This window comes from Phytophthora infestans, genomic scaffold, assembly GCF_000142945.1.
Source record: "Phytophthora infestans T30-4 supercont1.19 genomic scaffold, whole genome shotgun sequence".
Classification (NCBI taxonomy): domain Eukaryota; phylum Oomycota; class Peronosporomycetes; order Peronosporales; family Peronosporaceae; genus Phytophthora; species Phytophthora infestans.
Window position 1 is genome coordinate 578223 of NW_003303740.1, and position 22014 is coordinate 600236.

A 22014-nucleotide genomic window follows, 5' to 3' on the forward strand; every position below is an offset into this window, starting at 1 on the left:
ATCTGAGCTAGAGGAAATGCGCAGAGAGGCAGGACAATCACTCAATCAGTTTGGCAAGCGAGTCCGAGCCCTTGTTCAATACATTATCGCACATAATAACTCGACCGCATTGCAAAACAAGTCGATCACTACCCCGAATAACTCAACCGCATTGCAAAACAAGTCGACCATCTTGCCAAATAGCTCAACCGCTTTGTAACTTGACTGCAATGATGAATATCTTGATCATAGCATGTAATATTTGACTGGACAGTCCTACCGAATAAAGTGACCATGTGGCAGAAACGCGCAACCTTCTTTCAGAATAACACAATCGTCTTTCAGAATTACACGACCGTCTTACAGAATATCTCGATCGTCTTACAGAATGTATCGACCGCCTCACATAATAATCGGACCATCTTACAAAATAACTCGGTCATATTACAAAATAACTCGACCGCCTTACAAAATATCTCGACCAAACGTGGAATAACTGGACCTCGTAAAATGCTAAATATCGAGAAAAATTTGCAAAAATCTCTGAGCATTGCTGCTTCCATTCATAAATCCGTCGGTGACCCCCCAGTTCTCTCTTCTTTTCTCTCTTTTTCTTCAAGCCATGTCTGAAACGAAGCGACACTGCGCTCAAGTCTCCATAGAGGTCAAGACAGCTAAGCTGAAGATCCGGAGGGACCTCCCTGAATGGAGCTCGGGAAGCCGCGAAGAACCATGGTGTAACATTGCTAGGGTGGAAGAAGTCATTTGGAACTCGCTTGATGACCCCGCTGTACTATGAAGCTCCGAAAAGCGCTAACGTGCTCAGGGAGGGGGGGGGGCGAAAGGCAAGACTGAAACCGTGCGAGCTTAGGATTTTGGAATACTACGATTCGTGCCGATGGTAGTACATGCACGCGTGGTGAGCTATTGCGCTGCGCGAGAAATAATATTTCAGATTTTGCGAAGGAGAAGCAAGGTACACAAGAGGGGTGGATATCGCGCTTCATTGTAACGATGCGACTTCACTGGCCTGCTATATCGCTGGATCTAGTGGTGGGGCTGAGGAATCTGAGTCTGGAGCTAATCAAAATGCAGAACCTGATGAATCTGAGTCTGAAGATGGGAAGAATTTTGTTATGAACAATCCAAAAATTCATATGCCACAAGACAGTGTGAACGAAAGTGCAGCCGAATGTCGTAATTAGGGCGCATGATAGTTTAAACTATAAAAACGATAGTTTAAACAGCGTCGCTACCAGTGGTCATGTCTCCACGTCAAGGTGGCGGCGACGTTGCTCGACCAGTACAGTAAAATCTCATGACGAATTCCACCTCCAAAAACAAATTTCGCGCCTCTCTTAATAAAAACGCTAATACGTGAAGAACAGAAGAACGCTTCGGAAACGGCGTAACAAAGATGACCCAATTTTGGTCTTTCTGTTCAATCTCCCGGACAAAAACCAGAAAGAAAGACTTCTTCGGCTTCCGCTCCACCAAGAAGATTTTGACAGTTTGAAACCTGGAGAATTTGAAACTAGGCGTATTGTGAATGGTCTGGTATACAAGCACATGGTCAGAATTGAAGGCCTTGTGTATCCATTCGATCTGGTATACTACACCGAAATTTCCTGCGCTTACAATCGCTACAAAGGTGGAAGTACGTGGTAGGAGAAGTGACTGGCTTCGTTAATTGGTCCACATACAAATTTGTGCTGCTGCCGATTCACTATGACGAACACTACAGCTTCATCGTGATCGAAACCCCACTTCAAATTGCTGGCACGATGTCCACTCCTTTCCGAGTTTGCATGGCCTGGCTCACATTTTTGTTGTGACATAATGATATTTGAAAGTGGAGCTGCGTAGACTTCACAATGGAGTTAAATCAACTGAGCCTCACCCTTTCGCTTACGCAATCACACCGCTTCAATCAAACAAACTGGATTGTGACGTTTACAGGTACATCGAGAATAAGAACCCAGACTCTTTTGAGGACAAAATGGACTCACTGACATCAGGCTCGTATAATATCTCCAAGGCAGATTGATTTCTCCAAAGGGCTCAAGGCTGGGAATCGGTTAAAATGGTCTAACGAGATGATTGCTGAGCGACTGAGACTTCGTTTCGAGGACGGTGACGTCAAGCACAAGCTGGAGAATGCTAAAAAACACACAAAAAGACGCAGACGGTGCTGGCCTTGCAAAATTGCGCTAGCGTGAACCTCCATGCAGTCATTAATATAGACCACAGCACGTGATTTTGAAACCCTCATTGTCGAGGCAGCCGAGTCCATAGTCCCCCCTTGCGCTAAGTAAAGCAAAAGCAAATGCAAATGCAAATGCAAATGCTTTACTTAGCGCAAGGGGGGACTATGGACTGTTAGAGCGAATCGTTTTGATAGCGGGCACCTACCGTTTGCTGCTGGTTTGCGCTTATACGCTGCGCGCTCCTCTTGATACATACGTAGGAATGACGTACGGTCATACCTAAGTTTTTTGTAAAACCAATCTGTATTTGACGCACGCAGCGCGTCCTCGAACGGGGTAGAAGAGAATGTAGAGACGGTCGATGCTGGACGTCTGTAGATTCGCTTGTCGAGTGTTGCGACCGTGGCCGCCGCAGCGCAAGCACTGAGCATCACTATCGCAGCGGCTATACCCTCGGCGTCCATTTACTATGTGCTTGTGTGAAAGTTTGTAACTGTGTAGCACAGCTGTGCTCCAGTCAGAGCACCTCTGTACGCGGTGACCGAAATGCACCGTTCCAGAACACTGAAAATTAAAAACTGGCTCAGTATACCATTTTAGTTTTGCCAATCAGAATCAGTACAGATCTCAGCACAGAATGCATTCCACCACTTGAACCAGGGCCTGAGAACGACAAATATACAACTAGAAAAAAAGATGCTACGGTGGCACTTTCGCAGTGTTAGTCGATACCAATCCTAAGATTCAGGACTTTTCGCCGTCACAAAATATTATTCAAGGTATGGATCCGTCATCTCGGAAGGATGATTTCGAGGAAGACAAGGAAGGGTTGATGTCCTATGTCTTAGCAGATACAATGGATATTTTTTGTGGCCAGGCGTTGCCCGATGACAAAAGCGCTACGAGGATTCCATTCTACTGCAGGGCAGCCCTTGTGCAGAAAAAAAACGAATACGCAATGGGCTGCACTTATCTAAATGGGCCGGCCGCTCTGGAGATCCCCCATCAATCTGCTCGCGAGCTGTTTCGAATCTTGCAGCGTCCAAGCTGTTAGTTGGTCTGCCCATTCGTAAGGAGAAGAGCTACAACAAGATTACTATGTTCGGCGTTGCAGCACTATTTTGCCGGCTTGGTCTACGACCCCACTCAGCCTGTGCGCTGTCGACGCAGATTGTGGCCAATCTTATGGGTGTACTTTATTACGTGGCGTTTATGAATAACACTCATATCACGAGCTACCCATCGGAGCCTGTGCTCGCGTTTGGTGCCGCACGGTTGTGGTACGAAATAGAGGACCAGACTGGTCAGCAGAAGACGACAGCACTGGACATGTACATGCTACCATACTTTCAAAATATGCTAATGCAACGTGTCATCGACATCAGTGATGTTGGCGAAGTTACTGTGCGCATTTTGTTATTGCTGGCGATGGACGCTGTTATCGAGGGAGAATCTACTGATAGAAGTGTTTCTATTTTCGTTGGGCAGTTTTGCACACTTAGAGAATTTCTCGACATCCTAAGCTGCCCTCCTCGAATAAAAATAATCACGTTCTTAAAGATTACCACAATTTCGAAATTCCAGCCACAAGGCGTGGGTGAACAAGTGGAAAGACCGGAAAATGAGTTTCAGTGAATTTGTGGACCTCCCGACGAACCTACGGAGGAAACATTGTGACAATTATTGTGCTGTCGTGCTGCTGGAGTGCTCCGTCGAAAGAAGGAGGCTTCAGATTTGATCATCCCGGTTTTCTTTGGCCCAGCCGTGTCTTTTATTTTGGTACAAGTGCAAAATCGAGAGAGAGAAACAAGATTTCTAACATCGGCCTCTTCCAAACTGCTTCCATCAAACGTATTCCACCATACGAATTCTCAATGTGTACGATGTAGAAAGCGGGGAAACGACTCTATGGAGAGACGGATACGCAGCCTTGCGATATGATTCCAATCTACACAAGTCTGCGTGCGCGACTACTCCCGCACAAATGTATTTGCATATATTATAACCGAACCATCTTCAGATCGAGCAAAGCAATTTCGAAAAGAAGAGGATCACGAAGATGCCGAAAATGCTCTATCTGGATACACATTGTGTCTTAGAGGCGTGTGTCGGCAGGTACAGGGCCCTGCTGACAGACCACGCGCTTGGTCTTTCCTATCGTCGACAGTGTCGACATACCTGAAAAACATAGCCGCCTCGTCGTGGTGGGACTTGGAGAAGCGAGTTCTGAGTGATCTAAAGAGACGCGATAAGTCCGCATGCGGCAGACAGAGTTGCATATTGTCCCAGCACGAGGTACTGGAGACGCTGGGGCACTCGATGCCATCCAAGCGAATTATTAGTGCAAATAATCGTAAGCGCTCGATAGCATCGAAAGAGGGTGCCAAAGCAAAGAAGCGTAAACGTTGAGCGTGTGCTTGCTCATTGAGTGATGAGAGCGCATTTCTACTAATTTAGGTGAGGTATATATTAATATGTATACTTCAAAAAGACAAGGTTAATAAGAGGTCGGGCTTGCATTATGCGCTATGAATTCCATTAAATTACAATTTATTGCTGAAATTTATTTTAGGGTCAGATACAGGGTATGTTTTTAAAATCCGGTAATTTATTAGTTGTGAGAATGATCGAAACAGCTTATGTACAGTACTGTAAGCTCTTACAAATGTCAAGTGGCTCAAAAATGAATCACTCTCAACTTAATATAATCCCGATAAAGTACAAATTACACCCGTGTCGTTTGGCCCGCCCACCTCAGCAAAGAACGGTAATATAATAGCCATCGGTAAGCGTGCACCAAGCAAATGTGCTTATTGCCCTCATCATCTAAAGGCACTATCAAAGAGCAGGCTTGTGTAAGAAATAATATTTTGCTCAAATATATTAGAAATGTTCTAGCGGAATTATCAGCACTTACTCCACAATTAATTTCTAAATTAATTAGTAAAGCACTGGCTGCAATGGTGCGGTCGAATGGAAGGCGCGGAAACCTTCTTGACGCCTCTATCATCTCCTTCCAAATGATCTAGGTAAACAAACCTTTTTTTTCGACCGAATTGCCTTCTCCAGCGAGGCCTCCACGAGAGCTACCCGTACTGATTTACACCAATAATTTGGGGAAGCTCGCAATACTGAAGTGAAGTCCCTAGAATACGACAAATTTAGCTCTATATTTAATCAGGAGGTCCTGTCCTATTGTAAACCATGCCAGTTTCTAAAAGGCTAAAAAGAAACCTCTTTTCAGCCAATCAGAAAGAGACAACGCAGCGTGTGCTTGCCTTGTACCTTCGTTTGGTAATCAAACTCAACTTTGTAACTTGAATGTGGCCCGTCACACACCGTCTTCTACTTGGAATGTGGTTTGGTCCACCACCGAAGAAAATCAAGAACATCGGGGTTCTTAACGTTCTAAGCGATCACTTGCCAAGCCGAATCGAGTCGTTGTCGCAGCATTTGTCAGATGCGGCACGCACCAGTTGGATCTAAGAATCGGGCTTTACGTCGGAGTTGCTGACTCGTAGAAATTGTCTTTGGTCAAGTTGAAGCCCTCGAGATCCTGGTGGTAGAACCACCGACCGGGATATAGCGACTTCATACAGGAGGTGCTCCTAGAAACTATTTTGCTAGCTGGACGATAGCAAATTGCCAACTGAGGCTGGTAGTCAAGCTCTTCTGCCATTGAAAGGTGAAGAGATAATAGTAACCAATGATACCCGCCGATTCGACCTCTTAGGTGAGCAACGCCCAGCTGGCGCATTCGTCATTACCTCAACCTTCGCGCCTTATATAGCGAAGTCGGTAAAATCGATATACAAAGTTCAACCCTGTTAGCAAAGCGAGCCTGCATAAATTTGCCATTTCCTGCTTCTAACAAGGCGCTTCGACAAACTGATAGGTAACCCCGCAAAGCTGACATCAACTAGCTATCGCACAGCAACGTTAGCATCGTTATCATGCAACCTTGTGGCGCCCTTTTGCAGCTGTGTAGCACCCGGAACGTCAAGAATAATACCGCCGAGCTCATAAGCAACAAACCGGATTAATTCTCCTAGGCCGGGATCTTTCGAATTCGAAAACGACTGCATGCTCTCTGCAACCCATCATGCTACTAGACCATTAGCATTTACTGGGCCTGCGTAATTATCCTACGTAATCGCTTCAGTGCCTCGTCAAACCTTTTGGGGGCGTCGTTTTGCAAATGTCACAATTGTCTCTGCTACTCGTGATGTGTCTTTAGCAGCGCATTCATATGCTATTGCTCCATGTACTGTCGAGGATCCCTGGCTGGAAGTCACGTTATGCAGCTTCAATTATTGCAATATGCATATGAGGCGCCTTTGGAGGTTCGCTTCTGTCCGTGTGGTGACGTACTTTTTGATCTAGCACTATTTGAAATGACTGGAGCTCATAAACATGAGCGGTAAATAATTTGTACTATGTATTGAAATAGCAAGAACATTTTTTGTACTGACTGGAGCTCATAAACCTGAGTAACCTGCATCACCCCGCCAGTTTATCGTGGGTTGAGGTATACAAAGCGGTTGAAGTCCACGGTGCGTGCGTTAGATATCTGTAATCTAAGTAGTTTTTTGCAATTGAGCCGAATGGCAGTGGCCCGGGCTAAGACGTTTTGGCCGGGATAATATCCGCAAAAGACATGCGCCGACACTCAATCTGATTGGTCTCAATAGTGAAACCAAGTCAAAAGTCGTATTCTCAACATTGTCGGCTCGACACTTTCATAAATCTCGCGAGTGTCTGGGTTCCGGTCGCCTGTCCGTAGGCTGAATGATCCATTAAAGTTTAGCACCAACGGGTCAACGACGATAGTGAGCGTTGAGAAGCGGTGTGTACTACTGTAACGGGGTACTCCACAATGTGAACTAATAGGCGTTAGAATCCCACCCGAGTTGCGACGAAGCATATGTTAGTTTTTCATCGATTTTTTCAGCTCTAAGCCAATTGTTGCTCTATTACCCGCTACTTTGTAATCTAGCGCTGGTTTTAAGCAGCGCTAGAAATTAGTAAAATCATTTGAAGTCACTTTGTTATTGTATCGAAAACTTAACACGCTGCCACACGAGATAACTAAGCCCAGAATCTTATCTCCTTTCTAAGCCAAACAAACCTTGGCACGCTGCAGCATTCTACCGTTGTCCAGGCTCACTGCTCTATTGCAGATTGAACCGAGTAGCCATAAAAACCGACGTCTCCAGTCCAGTTGCACTTAGACCTGAAACCGTGTCACTGCAAACGTTTGCTCAAGAGACCTACTACTCTTCACACTCCTGCTCGGCCATCACTTCATCCTCGCCCAGCTCCATCCAGATCCCGTGCCTCAGCATATAAAGCAGGCCAACGCCATTGCGACGTCCCCCTCCGCTTCGCACCTCGTACACCTGTATGATCTCATGCTGAACCTATCCCCGAGCGTATTGAAATACCAACCACAATAGAAGTACAAAGTTCAAAACGTCTCGTCGAGATACACCTCGGGACGCACGGAGCTTTACGGCTGTTCAGGTTTGACACCTTTTTCCACTACTGCGTTCTAAGCGCAACATTTGCCGTAGTTTTCGCCATAATATTGCAAGACTTGCCCGATATAAATCGGATTCCCATCCTCCTAAGCACACGACGTAGTGAGCGCACCGATACCACTATGTCATGGTCTTTCCTTTTTTCGCTAGCTGTGGCGCTGCAACAAGCTTTCCGCTCTTGTTCATTCTCGGTACTAGCTCACACACGCGAGTCTGTAATCTTTCTCCATGTCTACGAGGCCTCTCGGATGGAGTCGGACCTATCATCTGTCATATTTAATATCACGACCAGTGAAATGCTAAATATCAATATAGGTAGTTCAACCTACCGAGGTGAAACGTTTGTCGTGTTGCTGCTCCCAGTGCGCCCATATAGCTGGAGTGGTGCCCGTAGCAAAGCCTAAACACTCCTTAAGATGATAGCGTACTCTTCCTTTCCATGAATTCGGTGCTGAGGCTTTTTTTTTTGGCGCAGGAACTTGTACGTCTCACAACCAAGGGCTTCTCAGCAGCAGTCAATTTCTTTCCGGCGACCATTTGGAAAGTAGTGAACATTATTAGATGCAGTGAAGTTTCTACGAGAACATATAGACACCAAGCTTTCGATTGCGGGGGCACACAGCTAAATCGCTGCTACGGTTGCCGAGTAACGTTTTTCTAATCGAATACAAAATAAATTACCATTTTTGTCCACCATAATTGCCCGGCACTCAAAACTCCTGAGAGTGCATATGCTAAATCGAAGATGTCTTTAGTAATGCATATTCGGAATAAAAGTTTGGTCGGTCAAACGAGCAGTCCACTACATGTACCCGTCCGATTCGTGTTTGGGTGGCCGCCTCGTGTGTAGAGTTTCAGCTCCATCTGCAATGATATCATCTTCTTTAGTCGCTCTATCATGTATCCACCAGCACTGCTTGTGGCTCGCCTTGAGGCGGTAGTCGCAAACAATACGAAGATGGAGAAACGGACGATGGACGCGAGTACGGACATAGCCTCGGCAATCGCTACTACGGATACGTTGATGCGCTTCCTAGCTCTGTAGACCATCGAACGCATGGCAAAGGGTATCGCGCCTGGCAAAGGGTATCGCGCCTGGCACCAAAATCGCTGACCGAGAGCAAACGCCGTGTATGGTATGGGCTGATAGCAAGCAGAATTGGGCGAAACAGTCGACAAAGAACACCGGGGAGCACGAACCGATCGAAAACGTTGGAGGGATTATCAGCAGTGACCGGAAGGGTCCGATGACGCTACTTGACCGCCAATGCAGCTGCTATATGATCAACGCCGTGGATCGCAAGTCAAACTATTGGAATGTGTTTACAGCAGAAAAGAATAACCTGGCTGCAAAGATGCTCGAGGAATTCTCGTTGGATTCGAGAAACGGTTCGGTTGTCGTGTACACGTTCTCTGTACGGACGGTAGGGAAGAGTACCAAAACGTGGATCTCTTTTGCAAAGTGAACGGAGTGGCTGTCGGGTGCCTGAGGTCGTAAACCAAGCTGTGAACGGCACAGCCGAGCGGATGCATCGCACAATCTATTACACGGCTCGATGCATGGTGTTTGGCGAAGGATTGCCGCTGAGTTTATGCGGCTGAGTACGCCGCGTACGTGCTGAACCAAAGCTCGTTACTTGTACCCTGTTTTTGGTTGATTCATCCTTGTCTACAATGACTCATCTTCGTGGCGTACTTGTCATTGTCGCGAAACGCAGCGCACTTGGATCCGTAAACAACGATGTTACGAAGGTTCGGCGCTTGTCCAGTCAAGACCTCGAGAAGCGACTTCAGATCCTCATTGCTAAGTTATTTTAGATGTTCTTAATTCGCGCTTGGTAACGGTGAAGAGAAGTTGGAACGAGGCTTGGGACTAAGCGGAGTGACTTCTGCACCTGGTGCGGAGACCGGACTGAAGACACTTGAGCGGAAGAAGGAAGATTCGAAAGTGATCGATTTATCGGGGCTTACACTGTTCTCACTACCTAGGTCATTTAATCATTATATACTCGTCCAATCATCCTACTCGTCCAGTCATGGGTGGCATAAACAACGTTCCTTAATCACAGCGGGATAGTATTGGACCGGTTCAGGTTGACCGGTTAATGAATACAACTGGTACACAGTACCAAGACCAGCAACCCTCAATACGCCCCCTCAATGCGAACACGTGTGGATGTCGAGAGCAGCTGCTAGGTCCATGTGACGTGGCCCTGGGAGCGCCTTCGTCATGATGTCAGCCAGCATCACAGAAGTCTCGCAATATTCGAGCTTGACTTCACCACTATTGACTTCATCGCGGATGTGATGGTACTTGATGATGATGTGCTTGGCGCGGCCGTGGTTCACAGGGTTCTTCGTCATCTTGATGCACGACTGGTTGTCTTCTTGGATCTTGAGGTCGGGTCCAGTCTCAACCCTGCCACTTTTGTTAGTCTTTTCTTTTCTCATGATAGCTACAAGGGGACTGCAAACTTGGGGGCCTTCGCCGGTTAGTGAAAGAGATAACATATCAGGGAACTGGATAAATTGCCTTGACTCTCCACGAGCAAGAAGAGCGTGTCCGACTAAAAAGTCCACTCGACTTCGTAGGGCCACTCCAGTTGATTTGTTCAACCAGAACGTACTTAGACTCCTCATGTTTTTTTAAATTATATACATCTAGCACTGTTCCCAGCCCTCGATCAGTGTATGTGCTGATTTTCCGCTCGTTTTCTCCGCGCTTTAGCATGTCCATCAAGTCTTTTAGAATTTTGCCACGCGGGTGTGAGTGTTGATTCATGTTGATGGATTTTTAAAATTGGTAAAGATCAATGATAGCCTTTACATACGCATCCACAGCTTCATCACCAAGTCTAACAGCACTTCCTTCTACATTTTCTTTCGTTTGCTACCACGAGGAATGACAAAATTGTCGAGATAGCCCACAAGCTTCGATTTGTAAACTAGTGACCCGTCAAGACACATCTTATCTCCACATCACTTACGAAAGTCATCCTGCTTATTATTGTACTGCTTAATTGTATTTTCGGGTCTTGTTGTGGCGTGTCAAGCCATGACATTGACCACAGCTCATTGGAGCTCCTGCGCATTTGAAGCGTTCACAGTGTTCATCAGCCTTGTTCATTATGCCCTCGGAACTGGCACAACGATTCGCGTAAAATGTGCGCCTATGGGGGCGAGGGCAATAGCTGGTTAGTTTGACCAAGTAAAAGGGCGAAAAATTGGTTTTGCAAGAAGGTTTCAACGAGTGGCTCTGATTACTATTCCTTTTAGTAGTTTCAATGCATTGTTTGAGGACTGACCTGACCGTAAAATATGTGCGAAATACGTAGTTTTTTTCAGTGGGATCGTCGGACGCGGTCCAGACCTACTGGTCGATACTAGGAGTTATCACGGTTGGAAAGTATGTTTCACCGGCCGAGCGAATCAAATCTTCGCGTCCCGTTTTTTAGCTTAAATCTTCCTTGGAAAAGAGGAAGGTTGCAATCCGCCAGTGAAGGTTAGTTATGATTGGTAGAAAGCCGTGTCAGAAGGTTTGATTTGGTTGGTTTTGAAAACGCGGTTAGTTCCAGCTTCACTTTTCTGCACGATTTTAGCTGACGGACGAAGGATTGACTTAATTGGCTGACCAAACATACTTACTTTCCAACCGTGATTGTGACGGGGTCACACAGCACCTTGCGCTAGAGGAAGTTATCTTCCGAGAGTATACAAACTCTCAGTGAACGGCAGTTCACAGGTCCCCTCTTTAGTTAAAGAGAGCGAAGTGACCTAAATAAGGTAAATTGTAAACTGAGTATATTTATAGGTAGGGTAAGTTTGGGTTTAATACAAACTATAAGTTACCTATAGAAATGCAATGTCGTTTGACCAATGGTTGGCTTTGAACGACCTTGGAACCTTGTACCAAATATCCCGGAGTATGACGTGTCATACACCTGAAGTGTGAAGTGTCCCACTTCATGTACCCAGGGTACACTTAGGGCTACGTACCCCGTTACATCCCTTCCCACTTAGGTTCGGTTTACCGACCAATCAGAGTGAAGAGGTGTTCGTCACAAACTCTCATTCTCAAAGTCGAAAACCATCGACTTGGCCGCGCGAGCGCGGCGGAGGCTCACTTCACAGTTAGAGCCTCGAGCAGCAACTTGTGCGCTCTTCGTCTAGGTCTCCAATTCGACCGTTACCATGCCTCGTGGCACTGCAAAGAGCGGTGCTAAGACACGCTCCAAGGCTGCTGCCGGTAAGGCTCAAGCGAAGAGCACTAAGCCTCACGGCAAAGGTTCGGCACTCAAGGAGGCTACTCAGGTGGCCTCCGAGGCGATCGGCTCCTCGGGTGACGCGGCTGTGGACAAGCGAGCAAGCAAGCGCCGCAGTCCGTCGCCCTCTCCTTCAGACAATCGTCCGAACCCTCGGTTCGTGGAACGTGAGTTCAACTCTGGCAGTGAGGACGAAGCCGAGTCCGAGAGCACGCACGATGCTCCTGCGGGCTCTGTGGGAGGGCACAGCCCAGTGCTCAGTGAGCACAAGGATGACAGCGTGCAGTCGCTCGCTAGTGATCAAGGTGATCACAGTCCCAGGACTTCTGTGCGTTCTGAGAGTCCGGCCGTCAAGGATAAGGGCACTCTTAAAGCCATTGGCGATGAGGAAGAGAATCCTCGCAAACGTCTCTCGCTTGCCGAGGGTATTGCGCGTGCTAAGGCCTCTAAAGCCAAAGGCGCCAAGCTCTCAAAAAGAAGCGTACAGCCTCTAAGTCTCCGATCCGCGAGGAGAAGGAGACTCAACACTCCTATCAGAGTATCTTCGACTCCTCGGATGAAGAGGAGGAGAAGGAGGAAGAAGAGGAGGAGGAGGGTGCTATCGTTGAGCCCCGGGAGGTCTCTAATGACCTCGACCAGCAGCAGAAGGATTTCCAAGCTGCCCAGCGTGTGCGTGGGGGTTCGGTGGCGGCACCCGTCAGCCAGGGAGCTGCCATCAACTCAAGAGGGTATTAGCCTCCCGAGGAGAGCTCTGGGGCTGACCTCTTCTTAGAGATTCTCGTCGCTCCTCGTGGCCTTGTGGGCGGCCACACTTCTAGGGGCATCTATGAACGAGCCCTTGTTCAGAAAGAACAGTTGTTCGTTGACAACTTGGAGGCTGCTCGGTGTGTGCTTCTCGCGCCACACCGCATTTTTCTTAAGGACTTCACGACTTGTCGTAAGAAGCCCGAGACCCGGGGTGGTCTCTATCCTCTTTGGGGATACCCCTGGGTTATGCCCGAGAACTGTCCCACGTGGAGTTCTTGTGAGGACATGTTCTGGGCATGGGTGGAGACTCTTAAGTACTCACCCACGGAGTTACGGGAACTCCATGAAGATCAGCTGCTGTCCCGCCCTGGACCAGCGTGATCTTCGTGTGAGGTTTGCCCACTTGATCAGCAAGCGTATGCTGCCAAGGGACATCCTGAAGCGCGCGGCTTCTAGCGCTCACGATGAGCGCGGGTACGGAATGTATTCATCGTCCGTACCCCGTTCGGGCAAGAAGCCCCGGACTACTTATGAAGCTGCCGCCTCTTCTTTTCCCAGATTCCGACAGCCTTCGGGCAGTCAATCAGGAGCCGTTCAGTCGGCTCCCACGAGTTCTCGGAGTGGGCATAACCCCTCCACTTCACGAGGAGCTGTCGCTTACCGCAACGCCGTTGCTCCTGGAGGATCCGCTTCACGTGGAAGTGGACTTCTCCATTCCGGTCAAGCAGGGGCGGAGGTGCCCTCGTACGAATACGAGTACTCGGCGCCTCCCGAAAGCCACTCTCGTCCGAGTGCTCCAACTGCGGGTCCGACACAGGGCCCTGAGGTTGACCGCCTCCGTCAACGTGTCCTCGTGCTTGAGATTTTACTTGGCCTTGAGACTGGCGGCGATGCTGCCGCCCAGGCCGGGAATCAGGGCGAGCTCGCTCGTCTTGCGGGCCGCCTGGACCTGTTGGAGCGAGAGGTCGCGAGCCTGCACCTGCGGGTGGATCGCCGGACCTCTTCGTCCGATCTGGACGAGGCCTTTCGCATGATCCGACGGATCGAGGCTTTGTTGCCACGTCCGGAGCCGCCTGCGGCACACTCCCAGACGTACGCGTATGGTGCGTACCCGGCGTACTCAGCGTATGGCGCCGGGGTCCGTTCGTATGGAGCATCTCCGGCGTATGGTCTTGACCGCAGCCTTGCCGCCCCGACCGAGGCTTGGGTGCCTGCTCCGACGCCCTCGTCGACGAGTGTGACCGGCCCCCGCTTCGAGGAGCTGGGTCAAGGGGGGTCTGCGAGTCAGCAACCCCCTGCGGGTCAAAGTACCGCTTAAGACGTCCAACATAGAACGTCGGGTGCGTCGTCATTGACTTTGGCAGGTCGATGGTGTACGACGCACCATGTCTGGCCAGGACTGCAAATAGTCCGATGAAGCGGTGCTTCAGCTTGTTGCTGCCGACAGAGCTGACAGTGTCCAGAGGTAGGTTCCTCGTGTCTAGCAACACTAAGTCCCCAACCTTAAATATACTTAAGTTTCCTCTTCCATGTTTGTCTGAGTACTCCTTTTGTTTATCTTGGGCCGCTGCCATGGCATCGCGGACCCTGCTGACAACGCTCAGCTTGGTATCCATAAAGGATTCTACCTGTTTCCGCAGCAAAACTGGTCTCACATCCGAGACCTGGGAGAAAATGGCTTTCCGAGCCTCTCCCCCACTTAGAATAGAGGAGTCAGTGTCTCCTCGAAGAGTGAGAGGCACTCTGGGGTGACGGAAGCCGTTCAAGTAGAACGGCGTGAGCCCCGTGGACGCGTGCACCGCGTTTTTGAGCGCAAACTCAACAACTGGAAGCTGCGTCGACCACGTACGTGGTGCTGCCGCGCTGCGCAAAGTGTCCTCGAGCACTCGATTGACGCGCTCTGTCTGGTCGTCCTGTCTGTGGATGGTCTGCAGTAGACATCTACAGACGAGTTCCCAGTAAAGGGAACATCATTTTCCAAAACGCAGCAGTGAACCGCGGGTCTCGGTCCGAGACAATCGTCTCCGGGACCGTGATAGCGGAACACGCCATCGACGAACTACCTTGCGGTTCGTTCGCCCGTAACAGTGACGGGAACCGGAGCAAGATGTACCATCTTGCTCAGCCGACACACGAACACCAAAATTCCGGTGTTGCCGTGTCCGTCGGCGGGAAGCCCAAAGATGAAGTCAAGACTCATCGACTTTTAACAGTCAGCCGGTCCGGGCAGGCTCTGTAGTGGAGCCGAAGAGTGCCCTGCGGGTTTGATCCGCTGACATGTTTCGCATGTCTTAGCGTACCGGGCGACCCACTTGTACATGTGGGTCCACCAGAAGGACTGAGAGACCGACAGAAAGGTCTTCTCGCGGCCCAAGTGGCCGCTGGAGGGCGCTTCGTGCGCCTCCGTGAGGATATCGAACTTCAGATCCTCGTCGTTGAGTACGACCACCCGTGGAGGATCATTGGGCTCCACCCGGTAATAGAGGAGGCCATCCTTCAACTCATATCGGTGGAGCCGTGAGCGCTGTCGCGACGAGAGCCAGTCGGACTTCGCGCTCGTTCCGGCCATAAGAAACATGACGATAGGCGCGACAGCCTCATCGTCCCGATACGCCATGCGTATCCGATCGTATAGATCCGTTGTCACCCGCGTGATGTGGGCCAACTCATAGTCAGGACGCCGAGAGAGGGCGTCCGCAAGCACGTTGAGCTTGCCCGGCTTGTATTCGACGCGGAAGTTGTATTCCGCGAAGAAGGACAGCCACCTCGCCATCCTTTGGGAGAGGTGAGGCGAGTTAGTCGCCGTCCTCAAGGACGCGTGGTCTGTGTAGATCACAAAGGGCTTAGAGCCCAGAAGGTGAACACGAAACTTCACAAGGGCATATTTCATTGCCATGAGCTCCTTGCCGTGGACAGGGTAGTTCCGTTCGGCGGCTTTGAGCTGCCGGAACTGGAACGAAATGACTCGCTCGTGTCCAGCCGTGTCGGCCTGCAGCAATGCACATCCGACGGCGTAATCGGAGGCAGCACAGACGACGCTAAACGGCTTCGTCTCGTCCGGCAGGGCCAGGACAGGGGCCTCTTGGAGACTGGTCTTGATGCTGTCAAAAGCATCCTGGTGCTCCTGCTCCCAGCGCCAGTCGACGTCCTTCTGAAGGAGGCTCGACAAGGGCTTAGCGAAGCCCGCGTACCCTGTGCTGTACTTGTGAAGGTAGTTGGCCAAGCCCAACCACTTTCGAAGATCCTTCTGGGATCGGGGCGTCGGCCATGCTGCTATGGCCTTTACCTTGTCTGGGTCAGCCCGAACGCCCACGTTGCTTACGAAGCAACCGAGAACTTTAATCTCTGGTGACGCGAAAACGCACTTGTCGATATTGGCGTAGAGATTGTTCGCTCGCATTACGTTCAACACTCGACGGAGGTGGCCTAGGTGCACCTCCATGGCCGTCTTGCCTCCTTCGACACGGCTATGGACGAATATGTCGTCGAAGTACGTCTGTACGAAGGTACGCAAAGGGCGGAACAATTGCGTCACCAGGCGATTGAACGTCGCCGGGGCGTTAGACAAGCACTGCGGCATGACGAGCCACTCCCAAAGCATGCCGCTTGGAGTGCTTACCGCTGTGAGCGGGATGTCGCTCTTTCGCATCAGGATTTGGTAGTATCCGTCTACCAAATCCAGCGCACTGTACAGTACGCTCCCGGCCATGTTGTTCAACAACACATCCTTTCGTGGGATCGGTGTTTGGGCCGGCACCGTTGCGTTGTTCAGCTTCTTATAAGCATGAGCCAGACGCCACTTTCCGTTCGGCTTACGAACGCAGAAAGTCGGCGTCGAGTGCGGGGATTTCGACTCCCGCACCATGCCTGCCTTCGCTTTCGCGGCGAAGAAGGCATCAATGACCTCGCACTGCTCGCGCGGGAGAGGCCATTGCCTCGTGACACAATACTTTGTGCCGTACGTCTCGATCCGGTAGGAGTTGGGTCGGTGGGTGTTTGTTCACCACGTCCGCATACTCCTTTACCAAAGGATACACCGGATCCTTGGGGCTCTTAAGAATCTCAGAACCCAAGCGCGTCTGACGCTGCTTGTTTAGGTCTTCCAGGACGTTCTCGTCCAAGACACATGAGGCGTTCAGCTTCTCCCGAGTGGTCTCAGGTCTCAGGAGCACCATCTTGGCAATCTCTCCAGCTTTGAGATTAGCCAGGAAAGACTCAACCGTCATTTCCTCGATTCAGTATCTCTGCAACCTCTGGCAACGGCTCCAAGTGGACACCAGATGCCTTGACGGGTAAACCGGTCTCGCCATCGAAGATGTGATAACACTCTTCCACCGGCCTTGTCGGAGGAGCCCGGGCCCTGGACTCCGAGTCGCTTGTAAGCGACGTCGATCGGAACGAAGTTCGGATCCGACTTGAGGCGGCGGCGGCGTCGTTGACGACGGCGACCGTGATGTCGGACTTTGCTGCCCACGTCTAGTGATGTCGGCGCTACGACATCCGAGGCACTCGTGGCCTCGTGTGGTAATGTGGTACCCACACAGGAAGCGTGTTCGACGCCTTCCTCTTCAGTTAAGGTCTGGGCGACCGCGTGTGGCACTGTGTTACCCACACAGGAAGCGTATCCGACGTCTTCCTCGTCAGTTAAGGTCTGGGCGACCGTGAGTGGAGCTCTGTTACTTACTCTGAACACGCTGTTTTCAGTGTTCGTGACAGCTGCAGCTGTCTGCGGAACTAAGCTACCCGCCTGTGGACCTAAGTTACTCACTTGGCCAGCGCCTCTTCTGGGCGCTGCCACCATCAAAGCATCCTCGGAGTCGTCATATACGTCGACGACTCCCAAGCATCTGCCGAATGCTTTGGTACCCTGGCAGCCCTTGCGGGCGCCCCGGGTCCTGACAGAGGTGGGAACATGACTCACCAATGCTCTGTCGGACTGCGCAGGGCGGCTGGCACCGATTGCCTTGCCTCGCCAGTCGATCCAGGGCTCGTGCTTCTCAAGCCAGGGCATGCCCAGGATCATATCATATGGATCCATATCGAGAACAGTAAACTGTTCAAGGCTGTCAAAGTCTTCAAACTTGACGGCCAGATCCACTTGGAAGTTGGGGACAGTGACGATCTTCCCGTCGGCCAATCGCACTGACACCGTCCCGTTGCCCTTGCTTTCTCTCAAAGCATCGGACAGCTTGTTGCTGCTGCGAGCAACCGTCTGGCGGCGTGCGAAATTCTTCGACGCCCCAGAATCGATCAAGATTCTAAAGGAATGATCGATCCCCGTACACATCCGTGTACTACGAGCAGCCCGTCGCTGCTCTTCGCCGATTCGAGAGTGCGAAGACTCTCAGGGGCTAAGTCCCCGTGGTACGCGCCACCCGCGCACCCATCACGAAGACTTAGTTCTTTCCCAGTAGGGCGCCCCGCCCCTACTGGTTCCCAGTGTTCCCCTGTCCCCGGGATCCTGGCTTCTGCCAGCGACCCTTGAGGACGGGCTTGGGGAAGGACCGTCTGCGGAGTCTTTCCGCAGGACAGTCGCGCTTGAAGTGGCCCATCTTCCCGCAGCCGAAGCAGCGGATGTCACGCTGTTCGGCGGACCCGAGTTCCATGGGAACTGGTCCGTTGGGGCTTGTTCGGCCGGGAGCCGACAAAGAACTCCCAGGTCGTGCTGAGGCCGGCGTACGCGCCTGGCGATGGCTGTACTCTTCTTGAAGAGCCACTTGAATCGCCTCTTCAAGAGTGCTTGACTGCACCCGGAACAGCTGAGTGCGTGCGGGGCCCACTCGAAGGCCGTCCATGAACACAGTCATCTTGATGTGTTCGCTGAGTGGGTGTCCCACTAGGGACGCCGTGAGCTCCCGTATCTCTTGCACATACTCGTGCAGTTCGCGCCTTCCTTGTTTACACGAGAGGAAGCGCGAACGCTGGCGGTACTCGTAGTTCGCCGGGAGGAACGCGGCTCGGAGCTGTTCGCACAGCTGAGCCCAGGATGTGAAACATCCAGGGGATGTTGCTTCCCGTGTGTACACCCAACTCTTAGCACGACCGCTAAGGTTGGAGAGTGCAAAAGCAACATGAAGTTGCTCGGTCGAGATCAGAGCCGCGTCCATCGCGATCTCTACTTCTCGGACCCAGAAGTGAAGGTTCTCGCCTTCCTTCCCTTCATACGGCTTAACCTTCAGCCGTATTGGCTTCGGGTGAGGCGGATTTGCTTCCGCCGCCGAAGCCTGCAGGTTCTCCCGCACATGCGCGATGAGGCCCTGCTCGTACGCGTCGAATGCATTGACGCGCTCGAGCTGCTCAGCCGGTGTTGACACCACCAGGCTATGCAGGGCCTCCATCCCGAAGATGCCTGCCATCTTCCGAACCGACTCGAACTGAGAGTCGTTCATATGGGAGAAGTCACTCCTATCCATGGCAACGAACTTCGGAGAGGTTCAGGTAGTCTACCCGCGGTGGTGTGGATTGACTACTAGTGCTACTAAGTGTGACGGGGTCACACAGCACCTTGCGCTAGAGGAAGTTATCTTCCGAGAGTATACAAACTCATAGTGAACGGCAGTTCACAGGTCCCTTCTTTAGTGAAAGAGAGCGAAGTGACCTAAATAAAAAGATTGTAAACTGAGTATATTTATAGGTAGGGTAAGTTTGGGTTTAATACAAACTATAAGTTACCTTTAGAAATGCAATGTCGTTTGACCAATGGTTGGCTTTGAACGACCTTGGTACCCTGTACCAAATATCCCGGAGTATGACGCTGAAGTGTGAAGTGTCACACTTCATGTAACCAGGGTACACTTAGGGCTACGTACCCCGCTACAGTGATAACCCCTACTGTTTTTTTGAAACCTGGATTAGAACCGGTTTTATTATTTTGTTTTTGCCTGTTTTAGTTTAAACTGCCTATCACATGTTCTACTGTATTCCTACTTCTACTACGCTATCCTACGTTACGTTCTCTACGTGCAACGTCTCTGTTCATGTCAGCGCGTAAGTACTCCACAAAACTATGGTCTTGGATCGCAGTATACCGTTAATAGTAACTTCGTAGGAAGTACAACACTCCGACAACCCGACAATGCAACCGACGTAAGCGAAAGCGGGATTTTGATTGGGTGCCTTCCAAAATCCATATAAAACGGTTTAATCAGTTTATTCGGTAATTTAAAATAAATTACAAATCGGTTTAATGCTTGCTGAAATGCCTTCGAAGTTTAGTGATGTGTTTAATCACGTTGGGAGACCAAAAAGTGGTCACCAAACAGCTCATCGTGATTACTTAAGTAAACTTTAATGCGCGCTGCAATTCTGACTTACATGTCAGTATTTCATAACTAGAGTACAGTATGACACTTAGGTAACGTTACGATGTCCGGTATCGGATATTGCTCTTGCAGAAAGTTAGGCTTGATATTTTCATGCAATGTGTTGACTTGATGAACAACTACAGTACAACAGCGAGCTGTAGTTTAATAATTTCAATTCAACTTTTCTTTAGCTACTAACCGAAGAAAGCACGAGATGAGATGCCGCTTACTTGAAGACCTTGGAGTCAGCGATGGGCTTGCCCTCCAGCTCGTCCTCGTTGCACCAGTAGGCAGCAACGCGAGCCTTCGTCTCGTCGTTCAGCTCCGCCTTCTTCCACGTGTAGTACTCGGCGTCCGGGTTGGCCTCGATCATGTGCTTCTCCGAGTCGCCACGGAACAGCCAGCAGCCCGTGATGATGATCTCCGAGCCCTCGGCACCGCACACGTCCATCACACCGAACGCGTACTTGCGCATGGCTTCCGAACGCTGCAAGAAGCCACCAACGGCGTTGCACGTCATGAACATCTTGGTGTTCTCGTTGTTGTAGTTGTAGTCGCAGAACCACAGAGAGTAGCCCTCCGTGTCCAGGTGCTCCCAGAACCACGTCATGGCGTCGGCCAGGTTCCTGGTGTTCGAGTACTGCACCTTCCAGGCGTCCAGGTTCAGCGACGAGGGCTTCTCACGGTTCAGCACGGCAAGCGGGTGCTCCACCTTCTTGGGCTTGGGGGCCTCCTCCTTCGGGGCAGCCTTCTCCTTCTTGGGAGCGTCCTTCTTGGCGGCGTCCTTCTTGGCGGCCTTCTTGCTAGAATTGTCGCCCTCAGCGGTCAGAGCCACGTCGATGAGCGGCACGTCACCGACAACAACAGCCTAGAACTCCGGCTGGTTCACCAGCGTCGAGAACCAACGGTTCACGGCCGAGTACGGCTTGCGGAACTCCTTGTCCAGCACAAACTTGAATGGGTACACCAAAGCCGAGGCGATGACGATGTCTGCCAGCGTCACCTGTTCGCCCACCAAGTAGGTGCGGAGGTGCAGGTGGTTCTCGAGGGTCTGCAGAACCTTCTTCACGTCAGCCTTGGCCTTGGCGAGGGCAGCGGCGTTGAACTTGCCGACATTAAGGATGGGGTACACCCACACCTCAAGAGGCACTTCCAGCTCATACGCCGAGAAGTCGATCCAGGCGTCTACCAGACCAGACTCGAAGAAAGTCTTGCCATACAGACCCGTGTCAGGGCGCAGACGAGCAATATAGCGGGCGATGGCGCCACTCTCAAAGATGGCCCCCTCCTCGGTCTCGAGGATCGGTACCTTGCCAATGGGAGTCTTGGCCTTGAACTCTTTGGTCTTGATATCCTTGGCGAAGTCGAACGCCGGCAGCTCAATGTCGACGCCGTTGTACTCGGCGGCGATAAGCACCTTGAATGCGCGGTAGTTTCCAGGGTATATGTAGAGCTTCTACTCAAATATAACAGCATAGTGAGTTCTACATTATATGCTCGGCAAGCAGCATCCAGCAACAACGTCAGCTTCGTACCATTTTGGAAGAAGATGAAAAATGACTGGAGACACCAATTATAATTGTGAGGTGGAACTGAGTTTCGAAAATTGTTTTGACAATATTGCAATAATGAAACCTTATTGTTAGACAAAAAGAAGGAGCATGCCCACAAATCGGGGGGAAAGGACACTATTTTGAAAGGATCTAATTTGCAGTCTAATTATTGCTGAACCTACGATATTTCCGAGTGGACAACCTGTTGACAGCGAGTTGGCATGATCCAACTTGCGTAGTGCAATCATGGTCACGAGCTGAAGCTCGGGCTTAAACCCAAGATTATAATTTCATCACCGATCTATCCTTGGACTATGCAGACAAGCGAAATTTCTTCTCTGCCGATTGCACCAGGATTCAATAAAGTGCAAATTTGTCACCACCTCCATCACATAATAACCTTTATCATAACGTCATTGAGA

General features: G+C 50.4%; 2 protein-coding genes across 2 annotated transcripts; one reads left to right on the forward strand and one right to left on the reverse strand.

The window, feature by feature from the left end:
• Nucleotides 1-3284: 3284 nt before the first annotated feature.
• On the forward strand, nucleotides 3285-4595 carry PITG_10978 (uncharacterized protein; the record flags this gene model as incomplete). The annotated part of the gene is made up of 3 exons (XM_002901724.1): nucleotides 3285-3517; nucleotides 3771-3817; nucleotides 4354-4595. 3 exons carry the CDS (start codon nucleotides 3285-3287, stop codon nucleotides 4593-4595), a joined length of 522 nt encoding a protein of 173 aa, XP_002901770.1.
• Nucleotides 4596-20022: 15427 nt separating this feature from the next.
• PITG_10979 (elongation factor 1-gamma, putative) lies at nucleotides 20023-21577 on the reverse strand (the record flags this gene model as incomplete). The annotated part of the gene is made up of 4 exons (XM_002901725.1): nucleotides 20023-20032; nucleotides 20270-20907; nucleotides 21043-21495; nucleotides 21575-21577. 4 exons carry the CDS (start codon nucleotides 21575-21577, stop codon nucleotides 20023-20025), a joined length of 1104 nt encoding a protein of 367 aa, XP_002901771.1.
• Between the last annotated feature and the right edge of the window lie 437 nt (nucleotides 21578-22014).